The following is a 25,926-nucleotide window of genomic DNA, read 5'->3' on the forward strand; positions in this document are numbered from 1 at the left end:
CCAAGGTCCCTTCCAACCATGTTGTTATTATTATATTATGTAACTTCTTTCCTTCCAAAATGTTTTTTATTTCTTGCATTTTTCTTCTTCCCCTTCCAAATTCTTTCTTTTTTTAAAATTCCATAAACCTCTTAAAATATCTTTAGGAATATTATCTTAATCTTAAAACCTGTCATCTTAATCTTCATTACAATATCATTATAATTTTCTTAATAATTGGGATTTCATATATTCTTTCAAAACAATTGCTTAAATCAAACTTCCATATGATAAATATTCAGATTTTCCATTTAAAATGTATTTCATAAATTAAAATCATTATTACTATCTCAATAGATCAGTAAATAACAATTGAGGGTTACTCAATCATTAATTGTAAAATCTTTCTTCTACATGATATTTATCTTGCATAAGGAGAAACCATACTCTTAAAAAAAGGTAAATCTATTCATATTAATTATGTAGAACAAATGATTAATGACAAAATTCATACTATTATATTATCCTAACCTTTGTATTGTTTTAAACAAGTCAGCATTAACAATCCTCTTGGGTAGGATAAGTATAGTTGGAAGAAAAAGTTTAATTACACAGAGTTATCCCCACTTTAAGCAACATTTTCTTACAAAATAACCTATCCTGTTAATCAAATTTAAATGGGTAACTTACATTTTACTTGTACGTTTTATTTACTTATAAAATGTTGTTGCTGGCTTGATCAGAAGAGAAAGCCATGGTTCCTTCCTTCTGAAAGTCTCTTCAACCCTCCCGCCCTTTCCCCCAGTGCTTCCTGTAGAGGAGGAGCTGTGATTGGTACAGCCTGCTGCCAATCAGATAGCTCTCTCAATGCCTCCTTTCTGTGTAGAGAAGGTGCTGTGATTGGTTCAGTCTGCTGCCAATCAGGCAGCTGAGGGGTAGCAAGAGCAGAAAGAAAAAAACCCCTCCTGTTGCCAGCCATGAGGTTTCTTTCCTCCCTGCCTTTCACATAGGAACTGTGGAGCTTTGGGACAGTTTTCAGGTCAGTGAAAGTCAGTGACTCTAGTATAAGTCGAGGTTGGATTTTTCAGCACATTTTTGTGCTGAAAATATCGACTTATGCTCGAGTATATACGGTAACTGAGATTATTATATTATTGTTTTTAAGTGATAATATATGCATATTTATTTGTATTGAGGGTATATGTAATATTATGTATGTTTTTATTGTGGAGAAAAAATATAAAAAACCTTTATAATACATAATACTGTACATATTAATGTTCATCCATTCAAGATCAAAGGAGGAACATACAAAAATAGTTTAGATGATGTTTCAAAGTGGATAGAATTTCCCATTTTGGACTTATAAGGGTGGGAAACATTTCAGAAGTGCAATTTTTAAAGCTTAAAGAAGCTGTTCTTCACAGCAATACGTTCTTTGTTCTGATCTCCAAATCTAGATTAAGTGAAGAGTTTCTTCACTCTCACAATCAAAAGCCATGTTTTGAACTTATGGGATGTTAGAAAAAGTGAAATCCTTTTGTCTCACCATGTGTCTATGGTTGTTCTATGATTATCAGATTATCACAGGTTTCAGCAGGAGGCAAGCAGCTACAAACCTGAAGTGCAAAAGGATTATTTCAAACCTTAAGTGTTTCAGAGCTGTGAGACACAAAGAAATGTTTAGAGGGTCAATTGACCTGAATACAATTTGTCTATTGCATTTCAGTTTGCAAAAACAGTGGCAGAAATAGTCTAGACCAGTGATGGCAAACGTGAGCTGTTGTCCTAGCACAGCTCTAACATGCATTTGTGTGCTGGCCAACTGATTTTTGGCTCACACAGAGGCTCTGGGAGGACGTTTTGGCCTGGGGAGGGTGAAATACAAACCTACTGGACACACTAGAAGTTGGGAAACAGGCCATTTTTGGCCTCCAGAGGGCTTCCGGGAGGTGGGGGAAGCTGTTTTCAGGCATTGAATTATGGGTGTGGGCATTCACACACCCACAATAGCATGTGTGCATGCTCTTTTGGCACACAAGGAAAAAAAGGTTCACCATCACTGGTCTAGACTAACACAGGGAAAATGTCTCAAAGTCTTGGAACTTACCATTAGAATTTCTTACCATGAACATACTGCATTGTGTTTACTTAGAACAGGGGTGTCAAACTCGCATTCTCACAGCAGCGTCATGTGATATATCGTGATTTTTCCCTCCTTCGCTAAACTGGATGTGGCCAGTGCATGACGCATCTGGCCTGGAGGCTGCAAGTTGAGCCCTGACTTAGAATATCTACTAGGATTGAATAAAAAACAATATCTTCACTTGTCAGCCCTTTAAAGTAGATCACTTTAGGAAACCAGAATTATGAATGCTAATGCTACTGTTATTATGTAATAAGAGTACATAATATGTAATTTATTACAAAGTTACAGTATCCAAATCATGCCAGTTTGAATGTGGTTCTCTCCTCCTTCCATTTATCTTAATGAGAGCTAGAAAGACTTAGATGTCTTAGATGCTTTCTCAATTCACATTTCTGCCTTGAGTCCAGATTTTTGTTTTTATTTGATCCTTGTGTTGATAACAAATTCTCAAAGCTGTCACAAAACTACTCTGCAAACTGGCTCTTTAACGAGATATTGACAACCATTGCAACCTCTTCATTTGAATCTATCACATCTATGCCCACAGGGTATTGCCTGAATTTGGAGGAAAGGTAGGAGTTCCATGGGATCAAGGTTTGATGGTATGGAGTAAAAATGAGACTTCCATTTTGCCATTTGCGTCTTTGGTGCTTGTATGCTGTGAAATTGAATGTTGTCATGTTCTGCTTCTGGACCCTGTTCTATTGTTTTTCAGAGTTTTGAATGTTGGAATAAAATGTTTTGAGTTGACAGTAGTGCCAGATTCGAAGAATTCCATATAACAAGCATCATTTGTATCCCTGGAACTGAGACTTTTCCTGTCAAAGCCGGAGTTTTACTATTATTTTTTAAACTGGCAAAGCTTTGTGATGATATTCCATAGACAATGCTTCTTTTCTGGGTTAGACTAATGAGCCATGTGTCATTGTCTGTAGCAATGTGACAACAGTTGCTGGCAAATGCCAATTTTTGATGCTTTCATGTCCACCACCAAGGAAACCCATCTTGCATATGTTCATGTTTTTGACTGACATGTTTTTGCCACACTTGACATCAATTTCCTTTGAATGATCCACCAATTGTCCTTAATCAAGTTCATTAACTTTTCTTGTGTGAAGTTCTTCAATTGCTGTCAAAGGTAATCCATACAAATCAATGCTTCCTATATAAGATCTATCGTGATTCTATGGTGCTATATTGTGGTCATTTTATCATGGTTTTATCTTGATTTAATATTTTATCTTGTTTACAGGGGTGGGCTGCTGGGGGTTCACAGGGGTTAGGGAGAACTTCTAGCTAAGATTCTGTGCAGTTCAGAGAATCCCCAAATCCCACTCTTGGCTTCCCCCACCCCACACTCCACCCTGCCCCTCCTTACGTGGCCCATTTTGGATTAAGGTAAGTGCAGGTTGTGCACAGAGGCTTGGGGAGGATGACAAATGGGCCTAAGGTAAGTTCAGGAAGTCCAGAAATGGGCCTATTTCTGCCCCCGGAGCCTGAGGAGGCCATTTTTACCCTCTCAGAGGTTGCAGGAGGCCAAACTAAGCCATGGCCACAATGGCCACGCACACACAGCAACTACACAGAGAACCCCTTGCTAAATGTATTATCCACACACTAAATTTATGTTTGGGTGTGTAAGTATAATGTGTTTATTAGTGTTGTATATCAATGACTGCATGACCTCTGTATATGCCATATACTAAATAAAATACAGTACAGCAAATATATCAGCATGGAATTAATGCAAGAGTGATCCAACTATTATTTGTACTTTTTCAATCTAAATTGTTTGGAGTAAATAGTTGGCTTGGTCAGTTCTTTTGAGTGTGGGTATATACAATTGACAAAACTTACTGATGCTTAAAAAAATAACAGAACCAGAATGAACTATGACAATTATAAATTGCATTTGTTTGCATAACATTAACTGTTTACAGAACAGATATTTAATAAGAGTAGGAATTGGCATATCAATATATATATTTTTCCAATGTTCACATCCTGAAACAAGGGCCAATGAACATTCTGCAAATAACAATACTACAATCCTATGCACAATTTCCCATTAAGCTTCCAGCGTGCAGAATATTTCACTGCAAGAAATACTCTTGCAGATGAGAATAGCTATATCATTAAAATCCCTATAGCACATCTTGTCAATCTTTAAGCCTCAAGCCCTATAAATCCTGAGAAGATTAAAGACATCAGTTGTAAGACTTGCTAACAGAGACAGCCACCATTTCATTATTCATAAAGAACACAAAGAATTTGGCATATGGGCATTCTATAATTATACATGAAAAAGATGTACTTGGGCTGACAGTCAAAACCTTGAAATTCATATAGATATTTCAAATCCATCTTAAACAAGATACAGTTTGTGTGTGGTAAAACACACATCAAGTATTTCATATGAAGATCAACAGAACATAGAAGCAAATCAGCTTTTCTTTTGTATATACAGAACCTTGATGAATTACATTTTCTCCAAGAGAACATTTGCAGAAGTTATTGATAAAGTCCCTGCATTATATTTAGTGCAAACTTTCCAAACTCTCAATGCTTCTGGAACTGCTCCCTTCGTCAATACATTCATATAGATGTAGAACCAATCCTTCTATCTCTCCCCCCACACACACACACACAACCCAGTCAGAACTGATGAAGCTTCAAGGATAAGAAGCAAAATATCTTCTTCCTCAAGTGAGGGGGGAAAAAACTTCAGTCTTTTTAAAAAGCACCTTTGAGACAACCATGACCTGGATGACTGAAAATCTCCATAGACACTATCACATAGACCAATCCAAGAGTTACCTTCTAGGCACTAGGTAGCCTTTAGCAGATGGGTAACAAAAATTATAGTTTGGAGGGAGGAACTTGTTCACTTTATCAGGAGTAACAGAATTAAACTTAGACCAAATAACATCACAAGATTGTGCCCTAGACAATTCTCTTATACCTGCCCAATCAGAGTCTAACTTCAAGCTATTTAACAATTTTGTAAACCAGAAAGCATGAATATCAACATTTCTTGTGACGGTCCTATCTCTGTTTGGGAAAGGATTAAGCATAGCCATACTGTGTTTCCTCAAAAATAATACATCCCCTGAAAATAAGCTTTCTGCCGCAGAATAAACCCTCCCCAGAAATATTTAAATGCATGCACAGCCTGCCCCCACCATTTCTTCTGGTTAGGATTAGGAAGACAAAGCTGGAAATCAGGTAATATGTCAAGAGGAGCCCCAATAAGCCTCCCCAAAAATAAGACCAAGCAATTACTTCAGGAGTCAAAAAATATAAGACAGGGTCTTATTTTCGGGAAAACATGGTAGGGTAACCAATGGAACAGACAACAAGATCTAACAAACTAAGAAAAGATTTGCTAACTAATGAAGAATTCTACTTTATTTAAACTTATATTGACTTAATCTCGCAAGTCTGAAAGTACATTTTTCTCTCTGTCTCCTTTTCAGCCTGGAAACCAGAGTGCCTTCTGACTTTATTGCTCTGCCAATTATCCAGCTGTAGACTATGCTCTCTCTTATCTGATCATTGTTTAGCATCTTTTTACCCACTGTCAAGATGGTCTCTGTGCATATTTCTTAAAAAAGCTCTCCTCAACCTTAGCTGAATCTCTAAACAGATTTTTTAATAAATCCTTCAGAACCAGCTCCTTACCCAAACTATGGTCACTACCACAGTCATTCCTATTGTCAGCGAACTAAATAGCTTGAGCAATAAATCAATTCCACACCTGTGCTTCTCGCTGGGTAAGATTTATTAACAGCCATGTCTGGATTCGACTGGTATCATTCCAACTCTGAGTCCCTTAGATTACATCCGGGTCAAAAAACCCATCTCACATCCCCACACCCACAAGGGCCAATCCTATGCAGGATTCCTGATTCCTTCCTGTGTTTGTTACTATGGCATCTGCAGAAAGGAATGTGTGGTGGCATATCTCTCTCTCTCACTCCCAAACTGTGTCAGGCCCACCTTGGACTTCACATAATGACTTTGGGCCTGACACCTATATTCAAAAAAGGAGATCCAAGTAACGTTGAAAACTACTGACCCATTTCGTTGGGCTGTGTCACTTGCAAAGTTATGGAATAAATTGTAAACCAATCCATTTCACTCCACCTTGAAACTAATAACCTACTTTCCAACAAACAATTTGGCTTCAGGAAAAAAAACTGTCCTGTAATCTGCAACTCTTACACTGCAAAAACATATGGACTACTCAACTTGATCAGGGTAAAACAATAGACACAATTTACATTGACTTTTGTAAATTCTGTAGTTCACGGCAAACTGCTTCATAAACTAAAATCCTATGGCATCTCTGGACCATTACATTATTGGTTAACAGCATTCCTGTTTAACAGACAACAAGTGGTCAAAATAGATACTGCCATATCTAATCCTGCTTCTGTAAACACTGGAGTCCCGCAAGCAGTGTTTTAGGACCACTCTCTTCATACTATACATAAATTATCTACGGAGAGGGGCGGCATACAAATCCAATAAATAAATACATACATACATACATACATACATACATACATACATACATACATCAATCAATCAATCTTTCTGACCATATTACAAGTAACTGTGTTCTCTTTGGTGATGATGTTAAACTATTTAATACCACCGACAACTCTGCTACCCCTCAAAAGGACCTTGATTATCTAGCTGAATGGTCTAACAACTGGCAACGTCAAATCTCAACCAACAAATGCTCTGTTTTATACATTGGTAAAAAGAACCAAAATACTAAATACATACTTGGAAGAAATGAACTCGTAGCTGACCCTCACTCTGTCAAAGATTTTGGAGTACAGTATTCATATCCAAAGACCTATGTGCTAGAGCCCACTGTAACAACATTGCTAAAAAAGCAGTAAGAGTTACAAATCTAATCTTACATAGCTTCTTCTCTAGAAACACTGAACTGCTAACCAGAGCATACAAAACATTTGTTAGACCAATAGTTGAATACAGCTCACCTGCATGGAACCCACATTGCATAACTGACATTAATACAATTGAGTGAGTCCAGAAATACTTCAAAAGAGTCCTTAACTCCTCCTCCTGAAACAAATTACCTTACTCATCCAGACTTCAGCTACTACAATTAGACAATTTACAACTACATCGCCTCTGAACTGATTTAACTGTTGTTCATAAAATCATACATCATAATGTCCTTCATGTTAGTGACTACTTCACCTTCAACAACATCAACACAAGAGCACGTAATAGATACAAACTAAATGTTAACTACTCTAAACTAGACTACAGGAAATACGACTTCAGCATCAGAGTGATCAATGCCTGGAACTCACTACCTGACTCTGTTGTTTCTTCCCCAACCCCAAAATCTTCAACCTTAAATTATCTACTGTTGACCTCTCCCTCTTTCTAAGAGGTCTCTAAGGGCCGTGCATAAGTGCACTATCATGCCTACCATCCCTATCCTACTGTCCTATTATCCTTTTTATCTCTACTTTCTACTTTGTTATGTTAATACAAACTATAATTCTATACTTGTTTTGACAAATAAAATAAATAAATAAAGGTCTTTTTCACATACCATTGCATCACCTCTCAAGCTGGCGGCCCATGGGCCAGATGTGTCATACGTAGGCCATGCACAGCCCAGCTCCACAAATGGGAAAAACATTGTGTGATAGCAACATGATGTGGCAGGTTTGACATTCATGACTTACAATAGTGATGGTGAACCTTTTGTTCCTCAGGTGCCAAAAGAGTGTGCACACATGTTATCGTGCATCTGCGAGTGCCCACACCCATAATTCAATGCGTGGGGAGGGCGAAAACAGCTTCTCCCCGCGGAGGCCCTCTGGAGGCTGGAAATGGCCTGTTTCCCAACTTCTGGTAGGCCCAGTAGGCTCATGTTTCATCCACCCCGGCTCCAAAGGCTTCCCTAGAGCCAAGGGCGGGTAAAAATGCCCTCCCCCATCCCCCGGAGGCTCTTTAGAAGCAAAAAAGTTCCTCCCAGAGTCTTTATGTGAGCCAAAAATGAACTGGCTGGCACACACATACACATTGGAGCTGAGCTTAGGCAACAGCTCACATGCCAGCAGGTATGGCTCCATGTGCCACCTGTGGCACCCATGCCATAGATTTGCCATCACTGACTTAGAGTATAGATTTATAAAGTCTCAGAGATTTAGTAAGGTGAATAATCAAGTGTTATGATTGAGGTTCCATTCTTTGGAGCAATAAAGATATCAATTTAACCAAGTCATACCTGGGAGACTTCTGCCAAGTCTAGCTAAGAGTTGAATTAAGGGTTAAGTGTCTGATGGTATATGATTTACTGCCAGTCTGGGTGTGAAGCATGACAAGAATCCACTCAAGAGTCTGATAAATCAGGTTTTGCAATTTGCATGTAGCTGCAAAAATGAGACTGTCTCTGACATAGAAGGATGTACAGCTGGCCTCTGTTGAGTCTGCTGATTGTAAGCTTGTGCTGCACAATTAGTGATGACTAAATACAGATGCAGAATGAATGAATGAATTCAATTAACAGGTTTGTACTTACAGGGTCAGTGAGTTCTGGCAAACTAGCTTGATAAGTGAGTGGCCGACAGTCCCGGGTGTTAAAAACTAATATACATGGAAGGAACATTGGTCCGAGGTCATCCCCATCAAGGACATCAACAGTGAGTGTGGTTGTGCTTGTTCTTCGTTCCACAAGATTTTGAGCTCGATCCTGTGTAAAAAACAAGAAAATATTGAATTGGAGGAAACTTAAAATCAGGGGTCCTTGGTGCTCTCTGAGCTTACTAACAAGCAAGTTCAGTTCTTGCAAACATTTCATGCAAATATTCTTGCAAACATTTCATTACCCTAACTAGGTAATATCATCAGCATTGATGATGTTATCTAGTTAAGATAATGAAGTGTTTGCAAGAAAACAAGCAAGTTCAGAGAGCACCAAGGACCACTCATTTCAGCCCTGAGCTACAAATATTTTCCATTAGAGTTTAAAATTTCCAACTTAGCTATACTCAGAAGGAAGCAAACTCTTGGAGGGATCGGGCATATGATAAATGAAATTCCCCAGGGGACACAATAATCTGAAAAGCAATAAGAAGCTAGATGGAAGACAAGTAAGCAGCAGCAACACAGAAGCTTATTTTTTTTAAATTTATTTATTTATTTGATTTGTATGCCACCCCTCTCCACAGACTCGGGGCGGCTTACAAATACCGGTTAATAGCAGAAAAGCAGGGAATGAGAGCACAGTTGCAAATTAATCTGAAAGTATGGACAGACCTAGAAATAGCAGTACATATTCAGGTCTGGCAGGAGCCAATCCCGATTCCAATCAGTAATATTCTGATCACACCTCATCCTCCCTTAGCACTCACTCCTTTCTCATCCCATTTCTTTACCCTCCTGCATTATATCTAGTAAAGGGGAGAAGAGGAAGGGAGGGCTGAGTTTCAGTTAAGTGAATTGTAATTATAATCTTAGAAGGAACTATTGATATCAATTTCACTGGAACTTCTGCAGCGGAAGTTTGGCAGCAGAGAATCTGAGCCTCAGTGTGTCAAAAAAAAAAGGGTCATTTACAAAAGGCATGGCTGGCTCAGGAATTCTGGGAGTTGAAGTCCCAAGTCATAAAGGGATCATTGTTCCTCTCTTCTGATTTAGACCATCAAGTCTAACCTCTATCAATGCAGATATTCTAATTAAGGTACGCTTCGTAGATGATGTCTAGTTGTTATTCATTATGAGTTCCACTGTTGAAAAGACTCATGGAGCTCAAGGGAGGAGAAAGGTGTGGGGAAAATGAGCAAGACAGGGTGGGCAAAAACGGGAGGGACCCATGGAGATCAAGAGAGAAGAAAGGTGCAGGACAGGGTGGTCAAAAACGGGAGGGATCCGTGGAGATCAAGAGAGGAGAAAGGTGCAGGACAGGGTGGGCAAAAATGGGAGGGATCCGTGGAGATCAAGAGAGGGGAAAGGTGCAGGACAGGGTGGGCAAAAACGGGAGGGACCCGTGGAGATCAAGAGAGGAGAAAGGTGCAGGACAGGGTGGGCAAAAACGGGAGGGACCCGTGGAGATCAAGAGAGGAGAAAGGTGCAGGACAGGGTGGGCAAAAACGGGAGGGACCAGTGGAGATCAAGAGAGGAGAAAGGTGCAGGACAGGGTGGGCAAAAATGGGAGGGACCCATGGAGATCAAGAGAGGAGAAAGGTGCAGGACAGGGTGGGCAAAAATGGGAGGGACCCATGGACATCAAGAGAGGAGAAAGGTGCAGGACAGGGTGGGCAAAAATGGGAGGGACCCATGGAGATCAAGAGAGGAGAAAGATGCAGGACAGGGTGGGAAAAAACAGGAGGGACTCATGGAGATCAAGAGAGGCTCTTTTCGCCTTGCTTCATTGGGACTGCCCCCTCTTGCCACCTCTCGCTGTCCCTCCCCCCCACTCCGTTCGCCTCAGCTTCGTCTGCCGGCATCTTTTTTTTTTTAAAGCCTTAATGTTTTGGATTTTCCTAATCAGCTCGTCCTGGAACCAATTAAGTTCGTAAGACGAGGTATTACTGTATAGAGAGTATGTAAATCATCTAGGGACAGAGATACACAATTGAATATCATCAGCCTATTTATTACCTATTAATGTCTTCCTAATTTGGAGAAAGCACTGTGAGTCATTTTATGTACAACTATTCATTTGGATGTCTAAACTAATCTTCAACCCATGCAAAAATTCAGTGGGAAATTTGAGAAATAATGTACAGTATGCTTGCTTGAATAGGACAAGTTAAAACATCTAAATATTTTCAAGTTTTCTTCCAAAGTAATCATATACATAATAAACACCCCAAAAACATCATGCTCACATTTGCTTGGACAATGACAAAATAACGTGATTTTTCTTCATAATTTAATCTCTCACGCAAAACTATTGCTCCCGACAATGTCAGAGGGATGTCAAAAGTCCTATTTGATGTCTGCAAAAGAAAAAAAAGGAGGAGGGAAAGGATGGATAAAGAATTGTAGGAAATGATGAGTTAACAGTTTAAGACCAGTGACCTGTGGTAATTAATGGCAATGTCTCTAGCTACAGAAAAATGTAGATTATTGCACACATTCTGTTTCTAACTTTTAATTAGCCACATGAACTAGTGAATTTTTTTTTAAAAAAACAGGAACTTCTATTACATCTACTAGAATTTAGACATTTTGGTGCTAAAATCTACTTAGCAATTTTTTAAAAGGAGGGACAATGATAATGCTTATTTTCATTCCAGTGAAATTAAACTTAATTCTCAAAGATCACAAGCCAAGATATAATCAAGATTTATCCTTTCAACAACAAAAGAGTAACAAAAACACTCCATTTTAAATACAAAGAGAATTACCATATTTTTCAGAGTATAAGACACACCAGAATACAAAAAAAAGCTACCAAAATGAAAAAAGGAATAGCATTAAAATAGCAGCCAGGGACACTAACCATAAAATGGTATTATCATTAACTGGCAAGATCCCAGGCTTATTAATTTTTGTGTGTGTCAAATTTGAAGACTGGCCATGGCAGAGAATGTTGTCTTTCTGAATTGCAACAGATAAAATCACTTTCGGCTGGGGCTCAGATACACATCTTCTGCTGGATCCAACTAGACAGGTAGAAAAATGTTAAACTATTTTGAGAGCCCTGTAGCCTCAAGGATCCTATGGGATAGATTTACATCTTCATGGATAACTTGAACAATAACCCAAATTCCTATGGTGTTATACTTACTGTCTACGTTCATTTGAATTTGAAAGAACCCATTAGAATTGAAAGTACAGATTATAGACCACAGTTAGGGGCAGAAAGTACTATAATTTCATCCCAAAATTATATAGCTTGATCTCATTGGGATGACTTATAGCTTATTATTTTGCCAATATTCTTTGCAAAGTGCAACTAAGACTTTTTACAGTTACTAGATTCAATATACTATCTTCATGATTATAAAGAAATGAATTTAACTCCATTTTTTGTTAAAAGGTCTCTGACTTTACTTGGCCATATCTTTTCTCATTATACTTTCTACCTAGTTTGACACAGAGACTTAGTTATTCTCTCATGATATGCTGGCGTCCTTATTATTTCAACAGCTAGGTCATTGACAGTGTCCAAAAGAGCAATTTTAATTCATTCACATAATATAATTAAAACATCTAGTCTCAAAATTTATGATTCCCCATACTATGCCATTTTTTATCTCTTATGTCCTTTAAGAGCCAGTCTGGTACCAGCCTGGTAAAGTGGTTAAAAGAACTGAACTGGAAAACAGAAACTATGAGTACTAATTCCACCTGAAGCAAAGATATCAGCTGGGTGGCTTTGGACCTGTCATTTTTTCTCAGTCCTAGGAAGAAGACACTTCTGTAAAATGTTGCTAAGAAAACTAAAGGTGTTTGTTCTTGTAGTTATCAAGAGACAAAACTGAGTCAAAGAATGGCCATCGCTATATACCACCTCTTCTAAGAATATTACCTTGTTCCATCCATAGCAGTCAGATGTAAACTGAGTTGAAAATGCATTACAAAAAATGGTACCCAACCTTTCAATATATATATAAATTAATAAATTTAAATGGTACTCAAATCTTTCAATATATATTTAAGTTAATAAAAGAATAAATTAAGTATATCTAATGTATTCTATTTTACTTTTGTTTTATACATTTCTTCCAACAAAATTTACTGAAAATAAAATTTCACATACTGGATCGCTGGGATTGTATTGGATGACATACTCTATTTGGCCATTGGGTCCATCATCTATATCTGTAGCACCTCTGTTTCCAGAAAATCCGATGAAGATAGTGGTCCCAACTGGTGTTAACTGAAAAGACAACATAAGGTTCAGGTTTAAAAATTCTTGAAAGAAAGCCAAATTCTGTATTCAAATGTTTTTAAATATGCTGGCTACTCTCCAAGCTGAAACAAGATCTTCAGTAATAATTTATAACTTTAATATACAGCAGTGGCCCCCCAGGGCAGCAGGGACGGGTTCTACGGAGATTGGCTTTTCCATAGAACAAAGGGGGACATGATTTTGTATGATCCCTGCATCCCACAGATGGGCCTCCTCTTGTTTGTGCAGACCAGTTGCTGGCATGCCACGTACCAATGCCAGTCTATCTACTGGGTGTTGGGAATCCCTGATATACAGTACAGCAGTGATGGCGAACCTATGGCACGTGTGCCATTGGTGGCACGCAGAGCCATATTTACTGGCACATGAGCCATTGCCCTAGCTAAGCTCCAACATGCATGTGTGTGCAAGCCAGCTGATTTTTGGCTCACACAAAGGCTCTGGCAGGGCGTTTTTGGCATCCAGAGAACCTCCAGGGGGATGGGGAAGGGTTTTTTTTACCCTCCCCAGGCTCCAAAGAAACCTTTGGAGCCTGGGGAGGGCGAAAAAATGACCCTACTGGGCCACCAGAAATTGGGAAACAGGCCGTTTCTGGTCTCTAGAGGGCCTCTGGCAGGTGGGGGAAGCTGTTTTTGCCCTTCCCAGGCATTGAATTATAGGTGTGGGCAATGGCCCATGTGCAATAGCATGCATGCATACTCTTTCGGCACCAGAGGAAAAATAGGTTTGCAGTAGAGTAGGGACTGCAATACTCGACCTAATGTTAACGAACAGGGAAGAAATGATAGAGGGAATTGAAGAAGAAGGGACACTGGGTGAGAGTGACCATGTCATCCTCAAATTCAACATATTACAATCACCAACTGCTATACCCAACACCACTAGAGTCCCAGACTTCAGAAAAGCGGACTTTAACAAGCTCAGAGCGATCCTGGGGAAAAAACCCTGGAAGGAACTTCTAAAGGATAAAACCACACAGGAAGCCTGGGAGGCCCTAAAAACAGTATCATAGATGCCCAAAACAATACAATCCCCATGAAAAAGAAAAACAGGAAAACCAAAATGAAACCAGCTTGGCTAAACAAACAACTTGCAGACAACATAAAAGAAAAAAAAAGCCAAATACAAAAAATGGAAAGAAGGACTCATAACCAAAGCGGAATATCAGCAAACAGCCAAAACCTGCAAACAAAAAATAAAACCGGCAAAGGCCCAATACGAACAATACCTTGCAACAAAAATCAAAGACAACAAAAAAAGTTTCTTCTAGGAAACAGTCGCTACACTAAAAAACAAAGACGGTAATGAAATCAGAGACAACAGAGACAAAGCACAGCTGCTCAACACCTACTTTGCATCAGTGTTCACACAAAATGGGACCACCTACCAACCAACCTGCAAGTCTGCAACAAATAGCCCCGGAACCAAACTCAGCATAGACAAAAACACAATAAGGGACTACTTGTGGGAGCTCAACGAGTACAAATCACCAGGGTCAGACGGACTTCACCCCAGAGTCCTAAAAGAACTGGCAGACACCATTGCGGAACCACTTCTCCTCATCTATCAAAAGTCCTGGACCACTGGAGACCTTCCGGAAGACTGGAAATGAGCTGACGTAGTCCCCATTAACAAAAAAATGTAAAAAAGACTGAGCCAGGCAACTACAGACCAATCAGTCTGACTTCTATACCTGGAAAAATACTGGAGAAAATAAATAAAAAAGAAATTTGCCACTACCTAGAAACAAACAACATTATATCCAACAGCCAGCATGGGTTTGTCAGAAAGAAATCATGCCTTTTCTGCTGGGCTCTCTGGTAGGAGTCTCCCGAAAATTCAAGGGTACAAATTTCAGACACACACACACATTTGAAAATTCAAAACAATGTTCTTTATCACAAAATTCAAAATAAACTAAGCACTCTTTTTGTATTGCAAAGAGCACTCGTCCCAAAACAACCGGGTAGTCTGTACATTTTCCCTTAAGCAGTCATTAAGTACTTAGCTAGCAGCTGTGAAGAAACTTCACACCCCTTCTTCTTCCACGGAAGTGAGACACACACACAAACGTTGCTCTGCTTTGGTTTCAAAGGCATGAAAAATCAAGAAACAAAGTCCAGAAAACAGCAACACACGATTCCTGAAGAACTGCGATCAGATACTCTTCCACAATAGCCAAACGCACACGCTGCTATTTATAGCAGCAGCCCTAATTACTGGAGCCCGACCCAAACACAGGTGGCCTCTCTTATCTCCTATAATATGTCCTTACTTGGTCTCTTCTATGCATAATTCTGAGCTTGCGTGGGTCCAAGACGTCTTCATCCGAATCAATGGAAGATTTATGGAGAATGACTGCCTGGGCTGTGTGCCAAGCCCCCCTCTTCCAACTCACTCCCACCTTCTATTTTGTCCGAGGAAACTAAACTCTGAACTTACTCTGTCGGCAATAACACAGGCCTATGACATGTTGAAGTTTCCCCTGCATCCACCTCCACATTCCGTGGGGCAGGAGCTGGGCCAGAGCCAACCACAACAATGCCAAACCAACCTCATATCATTTTTCAATACCATAACCAAATCAGTGGACCTACACAACACAATAGACCTCATATACTTAGACTTCAGCAAAGCTTTTGATAAAGTTGACCACAACCTCCTAATCCACAAATTACAAAAAAAACAGGATAGGTTACAACACATGCAGATGGATAAACAGTTGGCTGTCCAACCACACACAACGAGTTGTCCTCAACGGTTCCAAATCCACATGGAAGAAGGTAGGCAGTGGGGTATCACAGGGTTCCGTCCTGGGCCCTGTATTCTTCAATATTTTCATCAATGACCTGGACGAGGGAGTAGAAGGGAAACTAATCAAATTCGCAGATGACACCAAGCTGGCAGGGGTAGCCAACACCCTAGAGCAGAGGTCCCCAACCTTTTTTACACCAGGGACCGGCTTTAAGTTAAACCACTTTTCCATGGCCCGGTGGGGGGGGGGGCTTTGGTCATATGGGGGTGGGGTTATGGAGGGGTGGAGCTTAGTGACGCAGCAGGTTTGGGGGGGGAGGAGAAGCAGCTCGGGGAAGGAGAGACGGAGGTGTCCCAAAGACACTGCAAGGGGTGTATGTGTGTGTGTGAGAGAGAGAGAGATCAGGGACAGGCAAAAAGCCGGCGAGTAAAGAGCGGCCAGAATCGTGGGACTCCTCTCTCTCATGAGTGAGGGGAAAAAACCCGAAACAGGAAACACCACCATCTTTACTGCGGGCAAACGACGCCCCTGACCTGCCCTGCATAACTCACCAGGGGCCGCGACGAACAGCCGTTCCGTTGCCCTCGCTTCCATTTCCTCCTCAGGAGGACGCGCTCGCGACAGAGCCGCGAGGGATTCGCGGAGTCTTCCTCTGCCGAATGCGCTTCTCGGGGGAGCGGCGCACCTTCATCCATCGCGCCCCCCGCCGCTGCCCGCCTCTAGCCCGCCCAGCGGGAGGCGAAGCACTGGGGTGGGGGGCTGTCAGGACACCCCCCACCCCAGCACTTTGAATCCCGCCGGCCAAGAGCACTCGGGTAGTAGCTTCTGCTGGATACGGGCGATGGGCGGGACGAGCGGCGCCGAAGCCAGTGGCTGTGGCAGCTGCTGCAAGAGGCTTCTGCGCCGCTCTGTCCCACTCATCGCCCGTATCCAGCAGATAGGCTTTGAATTTTTGGCTGGGGGAGGAGAAGTAGGACCTTCCTAACTCCCCCCCCCCAGCCAAAATCACAAAGCCAGGCAGCCCCCAGCCGCCAAAGGAGCCTCCTGATTCTCCCCGCCCTGTGGAGAAGTGTGGAGGGCTGCGTCACCGCCCGACGCCCCACCCCGTCCTGCATGTTCTCTGCCGGGAGGGCAGCGGCGCCGCGGACCGGCTGAAAACCCCCAACGGCCCGGTCCTGGTCCGCGGACCGGCGGTTGGGGACCTCTGCCCTAGAGGACAGGCTCAAAATACAGAAAGATCCAGACAGATTAACACTATGGGCTCACACTAACAACATGATGTTCAACGTCGACAAGAGCAAAGTCCTTCACCTTTGTAAAAAAAAAAAACCTAGACACACATACAGCCTGGGAGAAACCCCACTGAGCAGTAGTGATTGCGAAAGAGATCTTGGAGTCTTGATGGATAATCAACTCAACATGAGCCAGCAATATGCAGCAGCGGCCAAGAAAACCAACACTATCCTAAGCTGCATCAACAGGGGGATATACTCCAAGACCAGGGAAGTATTAATACCACTCTACTATGCCCTGGTCAGACCACATCTGGAGTAGTGCATCCAGTTCTGCTCACCACACTTCAAAAGAGACATTGAAACTCTGGAGAAGGTGCAGAAAAGAGCAACCAAAATGATTAGGGGACTTGAAACCAAGGCTTACGAAGAGAGATTGCGGAAACTGGGCATGGAGCCTTGAGAAAAGGAGGGCCAGAGGGGACATGATAGCTGTATACAGGTATATGAGGGGTTGCCACAGAGTGGAGGGGGTCACTCTATTCTCCAGAGGACCAGAGGGCCAGACGAGGAACAACGGCTGGAAGCTGACCAAGGAGAGATTCAACCTAGAAGTAAAGAAGAACTTCCTGACGGTCAGAGCGATCAACCAGTGGAACAACCTGCCTGCGGAGGTTGTGAACTCCCCAACTCTGGACACTTTCAAGAGGAGATTGGACTGCCACTTGGCTGGGGTGCTTTAGGATTCCTGCTCAAGCAGCGGGTTGGACTTGATGGCCTGCATGGACCCTTTTAACTGTAACAATGAATGAATGAATGAATGAATGAATGAATGAATGAATTAATTAATTAATGATAGATAAATAAATAAATAAACAAACAAACAAACAAATAAATATAAGGCTTCATGAAGAAAAAAGGCACTCAAGTTAAAACTTGAATGGTAGTTGAAACTAATATCTTAGGCCTCTTGATTCAAATTAGGTAATCAACTGTCAGAACATGGATCATTTATTTATTTATTTATTATTAATTGGATTTATATGTCGCCTCCCTCTGAGGACTCGCGGCGGCTCATGCTTTTTTCTGCAACTTTCACCATTGTTCAGACTAGCTAGGGCTATTGGGAGTTGTTGTTCATCAATATTGAATCATAAAAATTACAGATCTGGAAAAGACAATTTGGGCTTTCAATTCTAATTCTTTTTGGGAATTGTGTAAAATATCCTCAAGAGAAAACTGGGAAGCCTTTACTTGACCACGTGCAACGAACAGAACTTACTGTCTCTCGAAATATTTGATTCTATCACCAATCTGCTAATACAATTTTCCCTACCATTCCTCTAGAACAGGGATAGGCAAAGTTGGTTCTTCTATGACATATTAACTTCAACTCTCAGAATTCCTGAGCTAGCGTGATTGGCTCAGGAATTCTGGGAGTTGAAGTCCACAAGTCACAGAAGAGCCAACTTTGCCTACCCCTGTTCTAGAACATTAATCTGTGTCATTCACCCTGAGACAACAGAAAACATGCCGTATTTGAAATGATAATTTTTTTAAAAAAATGTGAATATACCCAATTTTCTTGGTCTTCATATTTTTGCCATCTCCAAAATTGAACTCAATACCTGAGGTCAGATCCAGCGTATGCAGAATTTTTTTTTTTTCATTTACTTTGGAAACTATTGATGCAATCTACATTTGTAGATTAGAAGAAACATTATTTTTTTCCTTTACTTTGGAAACTATTGATGCAATCTACATTTGTTGTTTTGTATCCATATCCAAGGCAGGTATGTTCTTTCATATGTTTATATGTTTATTTTTTTCCTATTTGAAAGATTTTGCATTTCAGCTCATTTTTCAAGTTTATTTTGATATATCAAATGGATTTTATTGGAAGATTTCTGTCTTCATCCACTATCAAATGTACCTCTCATCTGCTAATCTGAAAAGCTTTCCCTGTTTCATCCTTCTTTCTTTAAAAACAGTTTTTCTTAGGAAACTTTTGGAAGTTTGCAACCACCCCTTGACTATCAAACTTCCCCACATAAAAATAAAATGAAAATAAATGGCACCCACAAAGTTATCTGTTATGCAAAGGCGAAAATAAAATTTGATTGTCCAAATTCCCAATACAGGCAGTAACAACTAGCTTTATGAAAAGTAAGTATGATAGCCATAGAAAAAAACCAAGATGAATAACCTCAATGGAAAAGTGTTTATCTCTGTATACATTTTGCAAAAAATAAGGAATTCTGTAAGATGTACAGTATGTATGACAGAATTTGTAGTAGATGACCAAGCTGAGCATGAGGAAGGGGTCAAACATGTTATCAGTCTTGAGTCTTGAGCACTCACAAGAGATAAGTCCAGAGTAATTGAGTTCTATTTACTCTTATCTATTGCCAATTTGCTTTGACTGTTAGTAGTTCAGATAAGTACATAATAAATTCAATATTATAACAAGTTCAAGGGAACACAGAGAGGACATTGATGTGTTTTGATTTTATCCTTGTTCCTTGGCAAGTTATGACAATTATAATTTTCAAATCAACAAAATAGGTTTTAAGAACAGTGTGAAGTGTGTTTGCTTTTGGAAAAAAACTTTAAAATAAAGTACATTGGTCATTTTTCAAAAAGCTAGTTGTTACTGTCTATACTGGGGAACAATTGTTTCCTTACCACTGGCCCTTGATGACAGATAAAGAAAATACTATTTTCACATTTAAGGTAAACTATACGTAGGCAAACTTCTGACATTTCCTCCGAACTTCTGAAATAAAGATATTTCAACTTTATGGTGTCTTTCTAATTAATTACTTAATGTATTTAGCTTACATATATATTTAATTATTTTTTTAAATTAATATAATATACAAATAGAAATAAAGACAATAGAAAAACAGGAAAGGGAAAAGAGGATATAAGTGATGAAAGGAAGAAAAAGAAATAAAAGGTAAACAAAAAGCAGTAACATCCAACTTATTGGCAATAATATACATAATGAAGTTATAGTATCAACTTTTCAATTACCGGTATGCCAAATAACAATCACTAGCCATTTCTATAACAATAACCCACTTAATTGTAAAAATCTGAAGTCAAAATTTCTTTTTTTTTCAAGTAACCACCACAATTATTGGATTTAGTCACTATACCCTATGGATATTATTAAATGTCATCACATAGGACTCCTTGGTCTCATAATCAGATGAAGAACTTAAGAACAGAGTTCTCTGAGATATATAAAGTTATCTAAGATAAAAGAATAGAGGTCTTTTCTTCCAGATCTTAACTTAATAAGTGGTGGATGAAAAGAAACAGAAGAGGATTGAGCTACAATGCTATTTGTAGAACCACCTTGCCTTAGCTTGATTTTGATAAAGGATGACAACTGTTATGAAACTGTTGTTTAGAGAAGAAAAGTGGTGAATTCAATAGGGCAAATAGGAAAGCAATTTCCTTCCTTAGAATTTAAAACTTTCTAGAACAAGCCTTACAGCTTGAAAACAATGCAAGAGATGTTGGGCAAGATACTGAAAAATTGGAAAAATCAGTTTATATTTTTTTTTAAATGAACCACAGGGGTTTTGATACACAATCATTATAGGAAATCCTTTAAAATGGATTTTAAGAACAAATAATCCAGTAGACAAAAATTCTTGCTTCATAAAAACTGTAATTCATAACCTTAAAATGATAATGTATTTATTACCTAAACATATAGTTTTACAAATATATCATACATTATATTCCTCCCTACCACTTTTTAAAACAATAATCTGGAAGAGAAACTATTTTACTATCTGTTCTTGCCTTACAAACTTTTGTAACTGAATGTGACATATCTTATCTTCAAATTAATTTGTAGTTAAACAGCAAATTGATTCATGTATACCATATTAGATCTTCCGTATTTCTTATTTTGATGAAAACATTTTTTTAAAAAAAATGACACAGTCAATTAAAATATGTTAATAACACACATATTATGCAATTAAGGGGTCAGTTCTGACTTAATTCGGTTCCAGTTTGCTTCCTCCTGCACTATGTAGGCGAGCATGCTTTGCACGCACATTCACAGTGGTGAAAACTCAGCTTCTGTGCAGAGGCAAAAAACCAGCTTCTGCGGATGCACAGAAGTGAAAAATAAGATGGCACCACCTATGGCACCACTGGGAAAGCCGCTTTGGGGGACGTGGCCAGCCAGCCATTGCTGTCACTTTAGCAAGCAGGGGGAAATTCCCATTTCCAGTTCTATAGAACCAGTCCAAACCAGCAGGAACCCACATCTGATGCAACTTATTGTTTGATATTAGGAATATTACATGAAAATGTAACATGTGAATCATATTTTGATGACCTTAACTAAAAGTTGTTTACTTTCTTCTTTGACTCAGTACTCTCTGTTAATTGTGTTTAGAATATTTTTAAAGATATGTACTGTTAAGAAATGTATAAATGCATGTGACAATAGTAATGCCATTTATCGTGAAAACTAGAAAAAAGAAAAGAAAAAGATAATTCAATAAATGTTATAGAAGGATTAAAAATCTATACAAAGCAGAAGAGGAAAGCTAAACAACTTCAGTTTGATTTAAAAATTTATTATGGTCAAAAGACCAGAAATCATATACAGATTAAACAAATCAACATGAATGTGTATGTCTATGTATTTGTTTATATATATGTGCATGTTTATCATTTTTTTCCATCAATTCCATTTTTAAAAGCTTTTTTCCCCTAGCCCTAATTAGGTGCTAACATTCTTCCCATTTCCTATTCCCTCCAAAGAAGGGGTTTTTTCCAGCCCTAAGTCTTTGCAGGCTTGTTTTCATTCCTACTCCTTCTGAAAAAGGCTTTCTTAGCCTTAACACAGTGCTAAACATCTTCCTGGCTTGCAGCATTTTTTTTAAATTCCTACTCTTTCTGAAGCAGTTTTTTTTCCTGTTCTATGTTTTTGTGGGCTTGTTTTCATTTCTACTCCCTTTGAAAAAGTTTTTTTCAGTAATGTGCTGAAGCTGAAAAGATTAAGGACACTAGCCAGATGAATACCTAGTAGGTAGATATATTTTACCCCCAAAACTAAACTGCATGTTATATTCTGAAAAATTCACCATTAACAAAATGTACTTGTAAAGCAATAGTATAGTCATGGGCACACACATGGTAATCCAATATCTATAATAATCTACTAAAATTTGCAACATTTTAGACGGAAAGAGAGAAATTTTGAATCTATCATTCACATTAGCTGCCCAGTCACCTTATAGAGCAGATCAGCAACATAAAAGGTAGTTCATCCATCCATCCATCCATCCATCCATCCATCCATCCATCCATTCATTCATTCTCTGAGTCTGCGGAGAGGGGCGGCATACAAATCTAATAAATAAATAAATTCATTCATTCATTCATTCATTCATTCATTCATTCATTCATTCATTCATTCATTCAGGTAATGATTAATCATAATGGTGAAATCCTGCATTGGTTAGAATGGTTATCACTGATTTGAGTTGACATATATACAGAAAAGTAGAGTGGCCAAGATGCAACGCTTTCTCACTTTTTCTGAATGAGAATATTTGCAGAAGGAAGGCCAAAACTACTGTGTGACAATGTTAGCATGCATTATCCTGATTGAACACAGTAGACACTATTCTATGGATGACTGAAACAGCTTCCATCAGAACACTTCTCTGGATATGAAATTATGATGTTTAGGGTCAATAAAAGAAGCATATAAGGATCTCTCTCTCTCTTTCTGTCTGTCTCTCTCTCTCTCTGTGTATGTGTGTGTTTGTGTGTGTATGTGTGTGTGTTTATCTCGATGGGAGGGTGGACCTTCAGGATGGCACATTGATTCATGGTAGAGTCTGCTTGCTCATCATTTAGGAAATTTTAAAATAAACAAATATGAAGTTTATTAGAATAGTAAAACTAGTGGGATGGATACCAGAAAGGTCCCTTTTATAACAGATAGGGGGTTCGGTTTTCTTTTTTTCTGAATAGTGGAACAGTAAAAGAATAGCTTCAGTCTTCCAGCTTATTTATTTATTTACTTACTTACTTACTTACTTACTTACTTACTTACTTACTTACTTACTTACTTACTTACTTACTTATTATGAGACTTGTATGCCGCCCTTCTCCGTAGACTTGTCCACTTCATCAGGTGTCACCAGATCAAACTCTTCCCAGACAGATGGACAAGTACGGGCCCCAGTCACCTCGACTGAGTCGTTGTCAGTCGACTCTGTTCTCCAATCGGAGTCGAGGTCTGCCCGGATCCAAGCGATTTTATCAGCGAAAAGCGTGTTAAAATCCTCGGCACTACTCTATAAGGGCTCCCCAACTCCCCCCCTGGTTAAAAAGGGAGCGGGTCACCCTAAACAGAGTGCCTGTGCAGGATTCTGCTGATGCAATCAAGGTGGCATGATACGCGCATCTTGCCCCCTTGAGCGCCACTTTGTAAGTCTTAATATGAGCTCTTACAAGTGTTCGATTGGATTCGGACTTACTCTTCCTCCATCATTTCTCTAGATGTCTCATCTGGCGTTTCAATTCCCGGAGCTCCTCGTTGAACCATGGAGCTCTACGGGGTCTAGTGCCACGGAGGGGTCACAACGGCGCAATCCGATCAAGAGCCTCCACTGCAGCCTTGTTCCAGGCCTCAGCAAGAGACTCTGCCGAACTGTGGATGAGTGCATCTGGAATAACCCCAAGCACCCTCTGAAAGCTCTCTGGGTCCATCAGGCATCTGGGGCGGAACCACCTAGTCGGTTCCGCCTCCATGCAGGGAAGGATTGGAGCCAGGAAGTCAAGCCGTAGTAGAAAATGGTCCGACCATGACAAAGGCAACACTTCTAAGCCCCTTAGTCTCAGACCATTGCTCAGTTGCTCAGAGAGGAATACCATGTCGGGTGCATGCCCCCCATCGTGATTCGGACCCTGTACTACTTGAGTCAGGATCATGGCTGTCATGGTGGCCATGAATTCCTGCGCTAGCCCAGAGGTTTCGCCGAGCGACGGTAGGTTAATGTCCCCCAAGACAATAAGTCTGGGGAACCTCACCGCCAGCCTAGCTACCTCCTCAAGCAGCACAGTCAGAGCTGTTGACATGCAGCTGGGAGGCAGGTACATGAGTAACAAGCCCACCTGTATCCCTAAGTCCAACTTCACCAGGAGGGACTCACAACCCGCAATCTCTGGAGCAATGAGTCTACGCAGGCAAAGGGTCTCCCTGGCTATAATAGCCACTCCTCCACCCTTTCCCTGGGGTCGAGGCTGATGCCAAATCTGAAACCCGGCTGGGCAGATTTCAGAGAGAGGATCTCCTCCCTCTGGGCCCAGCCAGGTTTCAGTAACACATGCCAGGTTGGCCTCCTCCTCCAGGATCAAATCCCGGATGAGGAGAGCTTTATTTACCACCGACCTGGCATTGAGTATCACTTGCCTGAGCCCATATGAAAGGTATCAGTAATATGAATAAATAAGGAGGCCAGGAAAGAGGTCACCTGTCAACAACATTTTTAAAACAATTCAGTGGGTATAAAATCACTGCCAAGGGCCTTATAAATTTTTAGTTGATTAATCAGGACCACGTCTTGCCACATGAATCCCAGTGACTGGTTAGGTCCCATAGAGTCTGCCTTCTAAAGGTCCCATCAACTAGAAAATGTCACTTGGTGGGACCTAGGGGAAGAGCCATCTCTGTGGGGGCCCTGGCACTCTGGAATCAGCTCCCTCCAGAGATTCATACTGCCCCCACCCTCCTCGCCTTTCGTAACAGTCTAAAGCCTCACCTATACTGCCAAGCTTGGGGTCATTAGATTCTGCTCCCTGGCCAATGAATGTATAGTGGGTTTGATGATTGAATGGATATATGTGTATTTTAATTGTTTCTTTTGTTTTTGAATTTTGAATTTTAATTAATTGGATTTTGATGTATATTTTCTTTTTTATATGCTGTAAGCCTCCCAGAGTCCTTGGAGAGGGGCGGCATATAAATCCAATTAATAATAATAATAATAATAATAATAATAATAATAATAATAATAATATTGTTGGTGTCCATCTGGGAGATTGGTGATCAAGGATGAATGTTATCTAGGAAGGTTGAAATGAAAAGCTGATGGAAGGGGAATCTCTATAATTGATTATAAAACTTTACCCAATTCTTTAATGGACTCATGACTTATTAGTTGAGGTTCTTGCAATTATCTTCCAGTAGGATTTTTGTCTCTTGTGGTTTGGAAAAGTAACTCCTGGTTATTCTCTGTGTGTATATATTTCTTCCTTTTGATTCGCCTTTCACAGCTTCCCTTAAGATCTATAAATCCATACTTAGTGACAGGTCAGTTATTAGATTTATAACACTGTACCAGATTTTCTGCCCAGAGTGTGGAGGTTTACCAATGCTGATGGGTGACTAGTGACATATCAAATTTGTGTATCATTGTGCAATACGTAGCAAAAAATCTGTGTAGAGTTTGAATTCTCAGTGAAGAGTTTTTGCAGCTCAATGATTTGATGTGAGGCAGAAATAGTTGCCTCATTCTTGGCATTTTGTCAGACCATCTATACAAATGTCTGGTAATTCTGCAGTTTATCTAAAGTGGTATTTGTTGAGGAAAGGGTCTTGTGAAGAGGCCAATATATGCTTGTTAGGAAATCATACCCTGATAAACTAGCTTAGAAAATAATGTCTTTTTCTCACCTGCCCTCATTTTAGAAATTGGACCCTGAACTTAATGAATCACAGTGGACCAATGCAGCAGATGACATGGAAATTTTTGCAATTCATTTGGAAACCAAGGACTCAGAGTATGGAGGAAGAATGGAGAGGCACACACTGCAAGATGCTTGAAGTCCAATGTGAAGT

The 25,926-nt window shown here is 39.9% G+C and overlaps 1 protein-coding gene across 4 annotated transcripts in view; it reads right to left on the minus strand.

Moving 5' to 3' along the window:
- PCDH15 (protocadherin related 15) overlaps positions 1-25,926 on the minus strand; it is a 1,574,801-nt gene that overhangs the window by 497,200 nt on the left and 1,051,675 nt on the right. For all 4 annotated transcript variants that reach the window (XM_070752283.1, XM_070752284.1, XM_070752286.1 and 1 more), the window contains 3 exons: positions 12,897-13,016; positions 11,017-11,127; positions 8,706-8,876 (listed from right to left, as the gene is read on the minus strand). In XM_070752283.1, the coding sequence (XP_070608384.1) occupies positions 8,706-8,876; positions 11,017-11,127; positions 12,897-13,016 (402 nt within the window). The remainder of the gene's footprint in view (positions 1-8,705; positions 8,877-11,016; positions 11,128-12,896; positions 13,017-25,926) is intronic.

The sequence above is a fragment of the Erythrolamprus reginae genome, chromosome 5 (assembly GCF_031021105.1).
Source record: "Erythrolamprus reginae isolate rEryReg1 chromosome 5, rEryReg1.hap1, whole genome shotgun sequence".
NCBI lineage: Eukaryota > Metazoa > Chordata > Lepidosauria > Squamata > Dipsadidae > Erythrolamprus > Erythrolamprus reginae.